Source organism: Rhodotorula graminis, assembly GCF_001329695.1.
Source record: "Rhodotorula graminis WP1 unplaced genomic scaffold RHOBAscaffold_6, whole genome shotgun sequence".
Classification (NCBI taxonomy): domain Eukaryota; kingdom Fungi; phylum Basidiomycota; class Microbotryomycetes; order Sporidiobolales; family Sporidiobolaceae; genus Rhodotorula; species Rhodotorula graminis.
In genome coordinates, this window is record NW_017264933.1 from 1,220,316 (window position 1) to 1,235,989 (window position 15,674).

General features: G+C 68.3%; 4 protein-coding genes across 4 annotated transcripts; 3 read left to right on the top strand and 1 right to left on the bottom strand.

Moving 5' to 3' along the window:
- On the top strand, positions 1 to 1,411 carry RHOBADRAFT_53489 (glycosyltransferase family 2 protein; the record flags this gene model as incomplete). Its single annotated transcript, XM_018416858.1, has 4 exons — positions 1 to 54; positions 121 to 549; positions 635 to 829; positions 926 to 1,411. The coding sequence occupies 4 exons, from the start codon at positions 1 to 3 to the stop codon at positions 1,328 to 1,330; spliced, it is 1,083 nt and encodes a 360-aa protein (XP_018271567.1). The 3' UTR covers positions 1,331 to 1,411.
- Positions 1,412 to 1,451: 40 nt separating this feature from the next.
- On the bottom strand, positions 1,452 to 4,149 carry RHOBADRAFT_48460 (uncharacterized protein; the record flags this gene model as incomplete). Its single annotated transcript, XM_018415142.1, has 10 exons — positions 1,452 to 1,555; positions 1,626 to 1,694; positions 1,771 to 1,825; positions 1,893 to 2,089; positions 2,194 to 2,217; positions 2,293 to 2,470; positions 2,559 to 3,310; positions 3,457 to 3,705; positions 3,756 to 3,844; positions 4,131 to 4,149. The coding sequence occupies 10 exons, from the start codon at positions 4,147 to 4,149 to the stop codon at positions 1,490 to 1,492; spliced, it is 1,698 nt and encodes a 565-aa protein (XP_018271568.1). The 3' UTR covers positions 1,452 to 1,489.
- Positions 4,150 to 4,849: 700 nt separating this feature from the next.
- On the top strand, positions 4,850 to 9,892 carry RHOBADRAFT_53491 (uncharacterized protein; the record flags this gene model as incomplete). The annotated part of the gene is made up of 17 exons (XM_018416859.1): positions 4,850 to 4,905; positions 4,980 to 5,345; positions 5,411 to 5,534; positions 5,603 to 6,073; positions 6,156 to 6,400; positions 6,479 to 6,656; positions 6,731 to 6,819; positions 6,889 to 7,159; positions 7,229 to 7,466; positions 7,544 to 8,367; positions 8,441 to 8,557; positions 8,624 to 8,841; positions 8,909 to 9,143; positions 9,224 to 9,348; positions 9,414 to 9,463; positions 9,529 to 9,592; positions 9,669 to 9,892. 17 exons carry the CDS (start codon positions 4,850 to 4,852, stop codon positions 9,793 to 9,795), a joined length of 3,798 nt encoding a protein of 1,265 aa, XP_018271569.1. The 3' UTR covers positions 9,796 to 9,892.
- Positions 9,893 to 10,281: 389 nt separating this feature from the next.
- Positions 10,282 to 14,726, top strand: RHOBADRAFT_53492 (uncharacterized protein; the record flags this gene model as incomplete). The annotated part of the gene is made up of 4 exons (XM_018416860.1): positions 10,282 to 10,720; positions 10,782 to 11,448; positions 11,510 to 13,595; positions 13,665 to 14,726. 4 exons carry the CDS (start codon positions 10,282 to 10,284, stop codon positions 14,709 to 14,711), a joined length of 4,239 nt encoding a protein of 1,412 aa, XP_018271570.1. The 3' UTR covers positions 14,712 to 14,726.
- Between the last annotated feature and the right edge of the window lie 948 nt (positions 14,727 to 15,674).

A 15,674-nucleotide genomic window follows, 5' to 3' on the forward strand; every position in this document is an offset into this window, starting at 1 on the left:
ATGCCCGCGCTCATCGCGGTCGCCGTCGGCCTCCTCGTCGCGCTCCTCGCTTCGGTCCGCCTCGTCTCGCTCGTTCGCAGCCGCAACCGCGTCCTCGACTGACATGATCCACGCACACAGGCCTACATCCTTCTCGTCCTGTGGTCGCCCCGAGACCCGACGCCCTCGCCCTCGGAAGCCACCTTCCTCACCCCGTCCTCGCCCTCGACCCCGCAGCCGCTGCACCGCCTCGACCAGCCGGCAACCGTCGCCCTGACCGTTGTCGTCCCCGCCTATAATGAGCGCGACCGCCTCAGCGTCATGCTCCGCCCCGCCGTCGAGTTCCTCGAGACGCGCGACCTCGCCGAGCGCGCACCTCGTCTCCTGCCCGACGGCGTCGAGCGAGGCAGCTACGAGGTCCTCATCGTCGACGACGGCAGCAAGGACGGCACGAGCGACGTCGCCCTCGAGCTCGCGGGCGAGGTCGAGCGCGAGTTCGGCGCAAAGAGGGGCAACGTCAAGGTGTGCCGGCTCGTGCGCAACCGGGGCAAGGGCGGCGCGACCAAGCACGTGCGTCCGCACGCTTTCTCTCGTTCAGCTCGCTCTCCTCATACAGGAGGGCGCAGACTGACAGAGCTCCTTGCTGTGCACGCAGGGCGTCCTCCACGCGAGCGGGCACCACATCCTGTTCGTCGACGCCGACGGCGCGACCCACTTCCCCGACCTCGCCCTGCTCGAGGACGAGCTCGACACGCTCGAGGCGGCCCAGGCGTCGACGGCAAAAGGCGCGCCGCATGGGCTCGTCGTCGGGTCGAGGGCGCACCTGGTCGACTCGGAAGCTGTCGTCAAGGTGCGTCTCGTCGGCTCTCTCTCTCTCCCTGCCTCTCGAGCGCTCTCACAGCGAGTCGGCGTACTGACTCGCTCGTTTCACCGTGCGTCCCTGCAGCGTTCGGCCCTGCGCAACCTGCTCATGCGCTCCTTCCACCTGTACCTGTCGCTCCTCGGCCTGTCGACAATCCGCGACACGCAATGCGGCTTCAAGCTGCACGCCCGAGCGTCGGCCCAGCTCCTGTACCCGTCGTTGCACAGCCCCGGATGGATCTTCGACTGCGAGCTCCTCCTCGTCGCCGAGCGGTGCGGCGTCCCGCTGCGCGAGGTCGGCGTCCGGTGGACCGAGGTACCCGGCAGCAAGCTCGACGTCGTGACCGACTCGATCAGGATGGCGAGGGACCTGTTGGTGATCCGGGGCAACTACCTCGCGGGGAGGTGGACGACGCCGGGCAAGGTGTCGCACGAGGTGGCGCAGGCGGCGAGGGCGGCGCGGGCGACAGAGGGGAGGAAGGAGCGCTGAACGAGGCAGGAACTCTTGCACATAGACGGCTTGGACGGCGTCGAGTACCATACCTTGCACTGCATCCTCATCTGCATCGACCCTCTCGCTCTCGTGCGCCGCTCTCCTCGCTCGCTCGGTTACGCCAAATACGAGGCTCGTTGCACCGAGAGACCGGTTCTAGAACTTGAGGTACGCTACAGCTAGCAGAGGGAAACCGCTCAAGAGGCCGAACCAGAAGAAGAGCTGCGACGGGCGAAGATCGGGCGAGTCAGTTTCGCCTTCTCGAGAGAGCGCGAGACGATGCTGGACTCACGTTGCCGAGCGCAGGGTGACGCTTGAAGATGCTTGCTCGGCCGAGCATGATGAGGGGGAGCTGCGCCATCTGCGCGTCGAGAGGGGTTGAGGGACCGTCAGTTTGGGAAGGCGGCGAGGAGAGAAAGAGAGAGAGAGGGACGCGCCTGGAGGACAAAGAGATACATGCGGATCTTGTGCGTCACGACTACCATGACGAGCCTGCAACGGGCGAGAACGTGTCAGGGAGGGGCGCGAGAGGGAGGAAAGGGAGGAAGCCGGGACGCACTCGTGCACGAGCGCGCTCAGGAGGAACGTGACAAAGGCGGCCGAGAACTTGCTGAGCTTGTAGGTCGAGATGGTCGTCGCGTACACGTGGCGCAGGAGGAACGTGTGCACGGGCCGGTTCCACTTGCGCGAGAACTCGTCGAACGAGATCGAGTTCCACCAGTCGCTGTAGAAGGCCCGGTCCGAGAAGCGCGTGATCTGCGGGTGCGTCGTCGAGGGTGTCAGGTCGGGTCCGAGAGGTCGAGAGGTCGAGAACGCGGAAGGAAGGGAGTGCGGGGCGACGAGAAGGCGAGACGGCTCACCTCGGCGAAGGCGTTGCAGATACACTGCGGGCGCGAGGAGAGCCAGAGTCAGTCTCGGGCCACCTTCTCTCTCTCGACTAAGGAGAAAGCGGGACGGACCTCGAAGATGATGTAGAAGATGAGGAGGTAGCAGATGGTGAATGGGAGGGCGAGGTCGAGGAGGGACGAGATGAACGAGCTGTCGGGCCCGGGCATGACCGGGTAGATGAAGTGCTCGACGATGAGGAGGAGGACCGAGAATGTGCCGAACGTGGCGAGGGTCTTCTCGAGGATGTACCTGCGCGTGCGGCGGTCCGAGTCAGTCCTGATTTCGAGGGCGAGCGCTCAGGTCCCGGCTCGCGGAAAGAGAGACAGGTGGGACGCACAAGGGTCGGATAGAGTCGGTCCTCGGGTACTCAAGCTCGTACACGAGCGTCGGGACGAGAAGGTAGTCGACAAAGTTGAGGACCGTGACGTTGTCCGGGAACGAGACCTTGGCGGCGCCGCTCGACGACAGGGCCTCGCGTGCCTCGCAGATGGCGATGGCGAGGTGCGACACGCGCTCGTTGGGCGACCAGGTGAGCGTCTCGACGTCGTGCGGCTCGGCCTTGCGCGACGGCGGCGTGACGTGGGTCCGTGCGGCCGACGGCGAGAGCGAGCGGCGGCGAGCGGCCGACGGTCGCTGTCGGAGCGTCGTCGAGACGGCCTCCTCGTCGGACGAGGGCTGCGGCCCTGTCGCCGGCGGCGGGGCGAGCGAGGACGCCGAAGCTTTGCCGCGACCGCCTGCCGCCTCCTCGGCCGCCTTCTGCTCGGCCGCCTCGGCGCACGCCTTCTCCCACGCCACGCGCCCCTCGCGCTCGAGCGCGTCCTGGCCGCCAAGCTCCTCGACCGCCTCGTGCAGCTTGCGCTCGTCCTTCTCGAGCTGCCGCACGCGCTCGGACAGCTCGCCGTTGAGCGAGCAGTACGAGTGGATCTTCATGAGCATGCTCAGGGCGTGCAGCGTCATGAAGCCGCTCTGGACCCAGGGCCAGTGACGGTGGAACGTCCATCGGACGGCGATGCCGAGGTAGAGCGTCTGGGCGAGGTGCTGGAGGACGAGGCCCGTGTAGTAGTACCGGACCCAGCCGTTGACGATGAGCTGCACGACGAGAGACCGAGGTCAGTACGCGTGACGCAGACGGCCGAGGAGGAGAGGCGCCGAGCGGACGTAGACTGGCAGTAGAGAAGGAAGGAAGGGGAGGGAGGGAGGGGGAATCCAAGAGACAGAGAGAAGGGGGGACGCACCTTGACGAACGGGACGCAGAGTATCGTCGACCCGACGAGGACCGCATCGCTCAGCGCCAGAGCCCATGCGTCCTCGGAGATGAGCGCCGCAAACTGCCACCCGCCGAGGAGACCGCCCGTCTCGGCGACGCGGTTGTAGATGGTCCTCGTGCCGCCGACGGCGATGACGATCCAGAAGAGCGAGAAGAAGCCGCGGAACGTGTCCTCGGCCGACGTCTTGTTGTGGCGGTCGAAGTGCGAGATGCGCGGCTCGAAGTGGGTGCGGCGCGAGCGGACGAGGCGGATCCGGCGAGGGTCACCGCCCTTTGCCACGACGGGTCGGAGCGTGATGTGGCCGGTCGAGGACGAGTACTCGGCGTCGACATTGGCGGCGCCGACGTGGGTGAAGCTGCGCGGGAGGGGCGAACAAAGGTGTGAGCGGGCGGTGCACCTCTCTCGACGAGGCGAGGCGAACAGCGGGCGTACGTCTCGGTCGTTTCTCGCCCGCCTTCTCCCCTGTTGGTCGTCACCGTTGTCGTGGCTTGCTGACTGTCGAGCGGGCGGGGGCGGAGGGAGGGTCAGCTCGAGGTTGACGACGAGGGAGGCTCCGCCGGCAGGGTGAATGGCGAGCGAGAGGAGGACGGACCCGCGCAGGACACTGGACACCGTGCTGATAGAGCTGTCTGAAGCTGAGCTGGCGGCGTCTGCAGCCATGCCGGGGCGGTGGTCGTGGTCGAGTTGAAGTGGGGAGGAGGGATCGGCGGCGGAGGTCGACAGGAGAGGGGGGCCGTCTGGCTGGCGCAGGGCGTCTTCGAGCAGCTGGGCAGGACCTGGTGGAAGATCGGCGGTGCTCATCTGAACGAGCAGGTCTAGCGGCTCGAGGTCAAGGGGCTCGGCGACTGCAGCTGCGCCGCGTCAGGCAGCGGCAGATCTTTCCGCGCGACCTGGCTCTCTGCGTGGCTCGGCCGGACGCACAGCTTGCACTGCACTGCAAGGACAAGCACCTGCGTCTCGGTAGAGCGGAAGCGGCAGAGCAGAGGGCATGAGCGAGGCGGTGCACACTTGCTCGACGACGGCCACCGCCTCAGCCTCTGCAAGGCTGGTCGCACTGAGTCTCGCCGTCGAGAGCCCTTGAGATTTCAGCACTCCCAAGCCTGCTCGCGTCCGTCCAGCTGCCGTTGCGGCCGAGGACGAGGACGACGAGGACGAGAGCGCGTCGGCTCGCGCCCCTCGCTCCTCCCCGACCACCGTCGCACCAGCTAGGTTAGAGCTAGCTGCTCGCCTTCGACTCGCTCACCGACATCGACACGGCAGACGCGCGCGTGCGCCGCCCCCACCGTCGCCCCCGACCTCCTCCTCGCACCGCGTCGTCCGCCTCCCCACCGCTCGCCTCTCGACAGCCAGCCGCCGCGCCATGCTGGACCGCCTCGAGTGCTACAACTTCAAGTCCTACCGAGGGCGGCAGACCATGTGCGCTCGCGCTCTCTCCTCGTCGTCGTCTCGAGTCCGCCAGCCTGACCGTCCCTTGTCCGTCCCTCGTCCAGCGGGCCGTTCCACTCGTTCACGGCCGTCATTGGGCCCAATGGCGCCGGCAAGTCCAACCTGATGGACGCCATCTCGTTCGTGCTCGGCGTCCGCAGCGTGTCCCTCCGCTCGACCGCCCTCAAGGACCTCATCTACCGCAGCGGCCGCAAGCGTCGCGACAAGAAGGGCAAGGGCAAGGCCGTCGAGGGCGGCGACGACGACGGTGACGACGAGGAGGAGGAGGAGGAGGAGGACGAGGACGAGGACGAGGAAGATGGAGCGGGAGACAGCGAGGAGGACGGCGGCATCGACGGCGAGCGCTCGGCGTGGGTCATGGCCATCTACGTCGACCGCGCCGAGAACAAGGAGTGGCGCTTCCAGCGTTCGTGCGTCCCACTTCCTTGTCGCTTTCTCCCACGACGGACCGCGGGCTCACCCTCCCCCGCCGCAGCATCTCGACGAGCGGCACGAGCGAGTACAAGATCAACGGCAAGGCCGTGTCGTACAAGCGCTACAACGAGCAGCTCGAGAGCTTCAACATCCTCGTCAAGGCCAAGAACTTCCTCGTCTTCCAGGTGCGCCCCCGTTCCCCTCGACTCGAGGCTTCTCGTACTCGGACGCTCACCTTCTCTAATTTCCACAGGGTGACGTCGAGGCCGTCGCGTCGCAGTCGCCCAAGGACCTGTCGCGCCTCATCGACCAGATCAGCGGCTCGCTCGACCTCAAGGACGAGTACGACCGCTGCGCGCACGCCCTCGTCAAGGCGACCGAGGCGTCGATGGCGCAGCACAGCCGTCGCAAGGGCGTCAACACCGAGGTCAAGCAGTACCAGCTCATGAAGAGCGAGGCCGAGCGGTGGCAGTCGCTCCAGTCGCAGAAGGCCGACGCCGTCGTGCACCACCTCGTGTGGAAGCTCTTCCACATCGAGCAGGGCATCAAGGCGGCCGAGGAGCGCATCGACGAGCGCAACGTCGAGCTCAAGAAGCTGCGCGACGAGAACGAGTCGTTCGAGGACGACGTGCGCTCCAAGCGCAAGGCGGTCAACAAGGCGCAGAAGGAGGTCGGCAAGCAGGAGCGCGAGGTCAAGAACAAGGAGAAGGAGCTCCTCGATGCTGTGCGTCCCCCCTCTCCTCTCCCTCTCTCAGTCTCGGTCGACATGGACAAACACGACGAGGCTCACGCTCGTCCTTCCACAGCGTCCCGCGCTCGCCGGCATTGACACCAAGCGCACCTACGCCGAGAAGCACCTCAAGGCCGCCGAGGACCAGTCGGCCAAGCAGCGCATCGACCTCGACGCGCAGCAGAAGAAGCTCGACCAGCTCAACAAGGACCTCGAGACGACCGAGCGTGCTGCGCAGGCGCACCGCGACGCCCAGGAGGCGGCCGCTCGCGAGCAGGGCATCTCGCTCAGCTCAGAGGACCTCGCCGAGTACAACAAGCTGTGCGTCCCTCTCTCTTTGTCGTCGTCCGCCTTCAGCCGTCGTCGGTCCTGACGTTCGCCCCTCCTCGCCGTCGACAGCAAGAGCCAGGCGTCGACCAAGGCCGTCGCCGAGCGCGAGGCGCTCGCCAAGCTCGTCAACGACGACAAGACCAAGCGCGACTCGCTCTCGACGGCGCAGGACCAGCTCGAGAGCACGAGGCGCAAGGTCGAGCGGCTCGAGGGCGAGGAGGCGACGCTCGAGAAGCGCAAGGACACGGTGCGTCGCGCCTCCTCCTTTCTCGCACGCCGCACTTTCCAGTCGCCTGACTCTTCCTCCATGTCGGTCTACAGGTCGAGACGAAGCAGGGAGCGCTGCAGGACGACCTCAAGAAGGCTCGCGCCGACCTCGACGACCTTCGCAAGCGCAAGGCCCAGATCAAGTGCGTCCCTCTCCCTCAGGCCTCTTCCCTCCCTCGGTCGCCTCCTGACGCTACTCCCCCGTCACGCAGGCAGACCGAGGCCGAGTACAACGAGAAGCTCGAGCGCACGCTGCGCGAGCTCGAGCGGGCCGGCGCCGCCCGCCAGGAGAAGGACTCGGAGCGCCGCTTCAAGGAGACGCTCGCCCAGCTCAAGCGCACGTTCCCTGGCGTTCGCGGCCGCATCATCGACCTCTGCAAGCCGACCCAGCAGAAGTACGGCACGGCCGTCACGACCGTCCTCGGCCGCAACATCGACTCGATCGTCGTCGACAGCGAGAAGACGGCCATCTCCTGTATCGAGGTGCGCCGGCCGGCTCTCTGTCTCTTTTTTCTTGTGTGGCAGAGTCTGACCATCCTTTCGCCCCGGCAGTACATGCGCGTGCAGCGCCTCGGGCAGGCCACGTTCGTCCCTGTCGAAACCGTCTCGGTCCAGCCGGTCAACGACAAGTACCGCTCGTTCGCCAAGGGCGCTCGGCTCGCGATCGACGTCATCAACTTCGACCCGAGCGTCGAGAAGGCGATGCAGTTCGCGTGCGGCAACTCGCTCGTGTGCGACACGATGCAGATCGCGCGCCACGTGTGCTACGACCGCGGCCAGGAGGTCAAGGGTGCGTCCCGCTCTCTCTCTTTCTCTCTCCTCGTACCAGTCGTCGGCGCGACAGGTCCTGATGCCCTGTACCTGCAGCCGTCACGCTCGAGGGCACCGTCATCCACCGCTCGGGCACCATCACGGGCGGCACGTCCCACTCGGGCGGCCGCTCGTTCGAGGACCAGGAGGTCGAGGCGCTCCGCCGTCGCGAGACCGAGCTGCGCGGCAAGCTCGCCGAGTGCCTCAAGAACCGCCCGCACGCCCGTGCCGAGGAGCAGCTCCTCGCCGACGAGGCGCGCACCAGGGCCGACCTGCAAGGCGTCGAGGACGACCTCAGCTCGACCAACTCGCGCCTCAAGGGCGTCAAGGACGAGCTCAAGACGCTCCGCAAGCGCGCCGCCGACCTCGAGAAGGCCGTCGCCAAGCTCGAGCGCGACCTCGAGCGGCTCGAGGCCGAGGCGGCCACCCAGCGCGACGTGATCGAGCGCGAGGAGGACGCCATCTTTGCCGACTTCTGCGCCCGCATTGGCGTGTCCGACATCCGCGAGTACGAGGAGAAGCAGCTTCGCTCGGCGCAGGAGGACAACGCCGAGATGCTCAAGCTCGACACGCACGTCGCGCGCCTCAACCACCAGATCCGGTTCCAGTCGGAGCAGGTCGAGCTCATCCAGGACCGCGTCAACTCGCTCGAGGCGACGGCCAACAAGCACCGGGTCGCCCTCGAGCGCCTTGACGGCGAGCGCGACGCCAAGCAGGGCGAGATCGAGCACCTCGAGCAGGAGGTCAAGGACCTGGGCCTCGTCCTCGACCAGCTCAAGGAGACGCTCGCCGACAAGCAGGCCGAGCTCGAGCAGGCGCGCAAGGCCGGCGGCAAGGCGAGTCGCGCCCTCGACCAGGCGCTCAAGGAGGTCGCGTCCGCCGTGCGTCGCATTCCCTCTCCTACCCTCCTCTTCCTCTCTGGGTCCCGACTGACACTCCTCGCGCTGCCTGCAGAACGACGACATCGAGCGCCTCTCGTCCGAGCGCTTCACCCTGTACCGCCGCTGCAAGCTCGAGGAGATCGACCTTCCGCTCAGCAAGGGCCGGCTCGACGACATCCCGATCGAGGAGGTGCGTCCCTCCTTTCTCTCTCTCTGAGCCTCGACGATGTACTGACCCGCTTCCTCGAGTGCGCAGACGCAGCAGGCCGTCCAGATGGACGTTGACGGGCCCGAGTCGGGCACGCAGAACGTCTTCCAGGCCAACGACCACGGTGTCGAGGTCGACTTTGAGGAGCTCGACGAGGACGAGGAGGAGGACTCGTCGGACAAGATGGACGAGCAGCTCGTCGCCGCCATTGCCCGCATCCAGAGCGACATCGACAAGATGTCGGTCAACCTCAAGGCGATCGAGCGGTCCGTCCCCTGCTCCCTGTTCCTTCCCTCGAGTTCCTCGTTCCTGACTCGCCTCTCCTCCTCGCAGGCTCGGCGACTCGGAGGCGCGCTTCAAGGAGATCGACGGCGAGTTTGACGAGGCGCGCGAGGCGACCCGCAAGGCCAAGGACGCGTTCAACGTCGTCAAGAAGAAGCGCTGCGAGCTGTTCAACAAGGCGTTCAAGCACATCGAGGACAACATCGACGAGGTGTACAAGGACCTGACCAAGGGCGCTGCAAGCCCGCAGGGCGGCGTCGCCTACCTCAGTCTCGAGGAGCCGGATGTGCGTCTCCCTCTCTCTCTCGCCCTTTCCCGGCGGCCGCCAACGAGTCCCTGACCCTCCCTCGTGCGCGACTCTCGCAGGAGCCGTACCTGCACGGCATCAAGTACCACGCCATGCCGCCGCTCAAGCGTTTCCGCGACATGGACCAGCTCTCCGGCGGCGAGAAGACAATGGCGGCACTCGCGCTCCTCTTCGCCATTCACTCGTGCGTCTCGCCGTTCTCTTCCTCTCTGTGGACCCCGAGCCGACGTCGTCGCCGCAACCCTGCAGGTTCCAGCCGTCGCCCTTTTTCGTCCTCGACGAGGTCGACGGCGCACTCGGTCCGTCTCCTCTCCTCCTCTACTGCGTCTCTCCGCCTCCCTGACTCTCATCCTTGCTCCCGCAGACAACACGAACGTCGGCCGGGTCGCGCGCTACGTCCAGTCGCGCACCCTGCAGAACGACTTCCAGTGCGTCTCTCGAGAATCGCTCCGGCCCCGCTCTCGAGCCGCCGTCACTGACACTCGCCTCCCTCGTCGCGCACAGGTGCATCGTCATCACGCACAAGCAGCTCATGTTCGAGTCGTCGTCTGCGCTCGTCGGCATCTACCGCGAAGCCGGGTCCAAGACGCTCACGCTCGACCTCACCCAGTACGGCGAGGGCAACGCCTGAACCCGCCGCCTCTCTTCTTCCTTCTCCTCCCGATCCCCCCGTGTATGAACCCTGGCGGTCCCTCCTCAGTACCTGTAACAGCGCGTCGGTTCTTGGTGCGAGCTGCGGGCGGGTTTGAGAGCGTTTCTCTCCTCGACAGCCGCTCTCGCGGACCGCCGCTCTGCGTTGCCTCTTCGTATAAGCCTTGTGAGCTGTGCTCTGCCGTCGCAGAGAGCCAGAGAGTGTCCCCTGGTTCAAGTGCCGCCCCGCTCGTCGATTGACGCGGAGAACTGGCCCCCCTCACTTTGACGCGCTCTTCTCGCTCGTCTCGCCAGCTCTTCCTGAGACCGACCTCGCCCTGGCCACCCTTGGTTCAGTCAACGCGTCGACAGCACCCGCCAGCCCCACCACCGCTCGCCCCAGCAGCACGACCCCCCAGCTTCATCCACCTCATCGCCTTTCCCGAGCTCCCTCCCCTCGCTCGAGGGAGGAGCGGCCAGCCTGCGCATGGCCTCTCCAGCCCTGTCAGCCGTCACGGCCAGCTCGAGCATCGCAACCATCGTCCCCTCGACCGCGACTCGGCTCCGCCAGGCCGCCCTCATCGAACACGAGCGTCGGGACCGCCCTCTCGCCCCGCCGATGAACTCGACGGCCGGCTCTAACCGCGCACGGGGCCCACGAGGCGGGCTCAGCGCGAGCGCATCCGTGCCGTACCTCAGCTCGGGCGCGTCCGACCTCGGCAAGGCGGCGAGGAGCGGCGGGACCAAGGGCGCCGGCGGCGGCGGCGACGGGTTCGTCCCACGCAGCACGACGAGCGCCGACCTCTTCGGTGGCGTGCGCGGGACTGGGTCGAGCGCGAGCTGGGCCGCAGGGCGGCGGCAGAGCGAGCAGCGTGGCTTCGGCGGCGGCGCGGTGAGTTGGTTGACGACGGCGCCGGCGGAGCCAGGTACATCCACTCTCCTCGGTCCGTTCACCTCGTACAGTACCTGACGAGATGTCCCTCGCAGATGGCGACACGCACAACCGCTACCCCTCGTCGACCGCCGCCTCGACCTCCTCGCGCACAACGACCTCGTCCCTCTTCCCGCTCGACCGCGACGGGCACGACCGCCACCCGTCGAGCTCGACCTCAGCACTGCCAGAGCGCTCCAGCTCCATGTACCGCACGGCGTCCAACACGACCTCGTCATCAACCGGCTCGAGCGACTTTCCGCGCACGCCCGCGCAGCTCTCGTCGCCGCTCGGCGCCGTCGTCTACCGCAGCAGCGGCAGTCGCTCGCCAATGCCGCAACTCGGCGCGAGGAAGGGCAAGGAGCGCGAGCACGAGCCGGGACGAGCTGCATGGCACGCCGGCGCGCCCGTCCTCACCGCGCCGACTTCGCCCTCACGCCGACCGCCGTCCCAGGTCCGCGGCCTTGCGCCGGGCCCCTCAGTCGCCGACCCGCGCTTCGCGTTCCCGATGCGGCGCGGCGCAGGAGCGCCGACGAGCAGTGGTGGCGGCGGCGGCGGCGGCGGGAGCAGCCACGTCATGCGCCCGAGCCGGTCGCAGCTCGTTGGGCTCGGCTTCCGCAGCGCCGAGCCTCAGGCGCAGGAGGTCACGAGGACGTCGCTGGAGGGGCGGCGGCGGGGCAGTACAGGGTGCGGGTTGGGAGAATCGAGCTTCGTCGCCAACCTGTGCGTCGGCCTCCCTTTCTCGTTCTCGCCTTGAGCCCGTACTGACAGGTACCTTCCGCAGTGCCACTCGCCCGTTCTCTGGCGACCATGATCGCCTCGCCGACGCCGCCTACCCGTCTTACGCCGCAACGCCGACCGGGCTCCTCCCTCCCCACGACTCGAGCCCCTCGCTCTCGACCCCATCCCTCGTCGCTCCCTCGCCCATCCTGCCCACGTCACCTGTCGCTCCGACTTTTCCCGCTCCCGCGACACCTCCGGCGTCGGCTCGGCGACCGTCTCGCACCCGTCAGCGCTCCCGCAAGCGCCCCGAGCGCCGCCACAGCGCCTCGTCCTCGACCTCGTCCGACAACCGCCCCTTGAAGGTCCGCTCGGCGTCCGTCCCCAACCTGCGCAAAGCCGCCGTCGGCTCACGCCGTCACGAGCGCCGCCCGTCCATCCCGCTCGAGCCGCGCGACCCCCGCACCGGCTCGCTCGAGGCGGACCGGTCCCTCCCCGGCTCGCTGCGCCAGGGTCCCGCGCCCGCCGTCTTCCCGTCAAAGGCGACGGGCGGCACGTCGCGACATCGGCCGCACGCATCGGAGCCGCTCCTGAGCGTCGCGGCCAAGCCGCCCGTCCCGCCCAGGACGAGGCGCAACATCGTGCCCGTCAGCAAGTGCGAGGCGCTCATCGGCGCTCGCCCACGGCTCGTCGTCGTCGATGCGCCGTCATCGTTCGGCCCGTTCGACGGCGGTGACGGCGAGCGGCGGCCCGGGGCCGTCGACCACCGCCGGGCGAGGCAGGGTGCCTTGACGGACGCCGACGTCGACCTGCTCGCGAACGACGGGCTCGACGGTGACGACTCGAGCGTCCGTCGCGTCCTGCGGGACGGCGCGCTCCTTCGAGCCGAGCGCGCCGCCGGGAGCGACAGCGCCATGCGCGGCGTCGGCTTCGGCTTGAGCCTCAAGCTCGCCGAGCAGCAGCGCAAGGCGGGCAGGAGGAGTCTCGCCGTCGAGCAGCGCAAGGCCGAGCGGCGGAGGATGCGGCGCGAGGTCGCGCAGCGGCGACGGCGCGAGGCGGCCGAGGCGGAGAGCGAGGCCGAGCGCGGCGACGGCTGGTACGAGCGGCGGGTCCGCGTCGCGCCCGACTACTCGCCGCCGATGCCGTCGAGCTTCGAGCCGTTCGCGCAGCTCGGGCGCAAGCTGTCGATCCAGCGCATGCGCGAGCGCCGGCTCAGCACGGGCGGCGGCGGCGCGAGCGACGGCCTCGGCCTCGGCTTCGTCAACGCGCTCAAGCGCGTCCGCAGCAGGAGCCACGTGCGCTCTGCGTCCGCCACGTCGACGGCCGACGTCGTCGCCGTCGCGACCGCGGCGCCCAGTCGCCCGTCGACGCCGAGGACCGTGCGCGGCCAGGCCATCCGCCACCTTCATCGAGCGTCGTCGGTCGACAGCCTGTACGCCCGCACGCATGCACACGCCGCATCGCCGCCGCAGCTGCCGCAACTGCCGCAGATGGCCAAGTCGACGATGTTCCACAGCCTCGCGGCCACCGTCGAGCAGGTCACGACCCAGTACGGCGAGGCGCTCACCTCGCCTCTCGACCAGCCGTTCCAGCCCGCCGACGCGATGCGCCGTCCCTCGGTCATGACGCAGAACGCGTTCCTGTCGCTCCCGCCGCACCTGCACCACCTCCTGCGGTCGCCTGAGCACCAGAGCTACACGCCGGCCCGCCCGGCCCCCTCGGCGCCGTCTGCGCCCGCCACGAGTGCCCCAACGAGGGTCTCGACGCCCGACTCGACCGCGTCGGCCGCACGCCTGAGCCTCGCGCTCGAGGAGCACCTGCGCGAGGCGAGCGGCTCGCCGGTCAAGGCGCTCGAGGACATGCCCGTCGAGTCGACGGCGCCGCTCTCGTGGCGCTCCCGCGACGGGTCGTCGCAGGGCTCGCCTACGTCCCGTCTCGCGTCGTCGAGGTCGGCGCCGGCGTTGGCCGAGGCGGCGGGCCTCTCGCGCTCGCCGACGGACAAGCAGCTCTCGGCGATGGGCATGGACCACCCGTACGCGCAAAGGTCTACCGGCCGGTCTGCGGCCAGGCGCCAGCCGTCGCAGCTCTCGCTCCAGTCAAGCACGGGCAGCGTCGTCGACCTCACGAGCGACGGGAACTGGACAGAGCTCGTGCGTCCCTCTTTCTCTCTCTCCTGCACCCGTCTCTCGCCACTCGACTAACTCCTGTCTCGTCCACAGTTCTTCCTCCAGCCTCGACAACCCGACATCGCCCGGGCGCAGCCCTCGGTGTCCATCGAGACGGTCGAGTCGGCTTCCTCCGGCGACACGTCACGAAACTTCCGCTTCGCCACAGCGCCGACCCAGAACTCGCCCTCTTCTCGTTACGCCGGGACGTCCTTCGCCGCCGTCGACTCGATCCCTCCCGCGACTCGACCGTCGACCTCGCACACGGCGTACCTGACCGCCGAGGAGGGCCTCTCGAGCGCCGCCAGCTCGCCCGAGCGGCATCGGCTCGGTCCGCCCGTCGCCGCCGGCTCTGGCCTCCTGCTGCGGCCGCACCCGACGCCCGTGCAGAGCACATGGGCGTCCACGTCGTTCGCGCGCGAGTACATCGGGACGGCGTCGTCGGGCTCGCTGCGCCTCTCGGGCGGGTCTGGCTCGGGCGGCTCGAGCAGGAGCTTCCTGCGGGTCGAGGGCAGCGACAGCGAGCGCGACGAGCGCGAGCACCTGCCCCGTCGGGAGGCATCGCCGTCGTCGTTCATGGATGTCAGCCCGCCGCCGTCGCCCCGATCCGCCAAGCTTCCCTCGGGCCTCACCCTGCCCTACTCGGCCCTCTCGCCGTTCGCGCCCTGCTTCCCTCCTTCGCCTTCCCTCGACGTCGACGTTGCGCGCACGCCGACCGGCACGCACCTCTCGATCGACTCGCGCCACTTCATCTCGCCCGGCCGTACGTCCAACTCGCCTCTCATGGCGAGCGACGGCTCGCGCTTCTCGACCCTCGAGGAGACGATGGACGACTTTCCTGCGCCGCCGCTCCTCGACCCGTCCGGGCCAGAGCAGGTCAAGGACGACTCGGCGGCGTCGGACGGCGACGACGAGGACGAGGGCGACGAGCGCCAGGCCAACGACGAGGTCACCATCAGCCGCCGTCCGCGCTCGATCGACTCGCTGCGGGTGCACATGGCGAGAGCGCCGCCGCCCGACGTTCGTGCCCTGCCCGTCGTCGGCGAGAGGCCCGTCTCGAGCCAGTCGTGGCTCGACTTCAGCGACTCGGAGGGTCGTTGAGCTTCCTCCTCTCCCTCTTTACTCTCCCTCACGTGCACTATCTCTCTTTTATATCCCCTTGTCGTCTCTCGATTTGCCTCGGAACCCTCACGGCAAACTGCAATCGCATTATCGTCCCTTCCTCTCTACTCGAGCCTCTCACCGTCGTCGACCCGGACCCGCATCGCTCTCCGAGTCCGACTCGTCGCTCGAAGACGACCTGAGACCTCGCTCTGCGTCGAACGAGAGCGTGAGTGACCCGTCTTGGACGCAGAAGGCGGCCGACGAGAGGAGAGGATGAGGACGCACGTTCCGCTTTTTCCTCGTCCGAGCTCCCGTTGAGGGTCTTCTCTCTCGACGGCCGACACATGCCGCACTTGCAGCACCAGACGACCGAGAAGGCGAGAAGTGCGACGGCGAGGGCGCCGAGGCCCCAGACGAGCTTGTTCTCGCTCGAGATGGCGAGCGCGCTCGAACCGGTCGAGCCGCTATCGCCGTCGACGGCGGCGGCGGCGGAGGAGCTCGACGAGTCGCTCGCCGGCGAGGTTGAGCCGGTCGAGGAGGAGGCGCCCGTCGGTTTTGCCGAGCCGCTCGAGCCCGTCGAGCGCGACGAAGACGACTCGTCCTCGCCGCCGCTCGAACCCTCCTTTGCCGATGGAGAGGTGCTCGTGCTGCCGCCGATCGAGCTCGTCGCGACGTCGAGCGTCTGGTTGCCGCCGGCGAGCCCGCCAAAGACGAGGATCTGCGGGAGGAGCGCGGGCGGGTTCTCGTCGGTGCAGACGGTGACGTCGCCGGGCCCGTAGTTCTGCGGGTGTTCTCCTTCGAGTCAGACGAGCTCAGGATGGAGAGAAGAGAGAAGAGAAGGCCGAGCTCACGACAGGGTTGCAGCCGGGGAGCTTGTCGAGCGTGCCCGTGACGACCTCGTCGACGGCCGACGTCTGCGAGCAGAAGCTGTCCGGGTCGTCGTAGTCGTAAAAGTCGAAC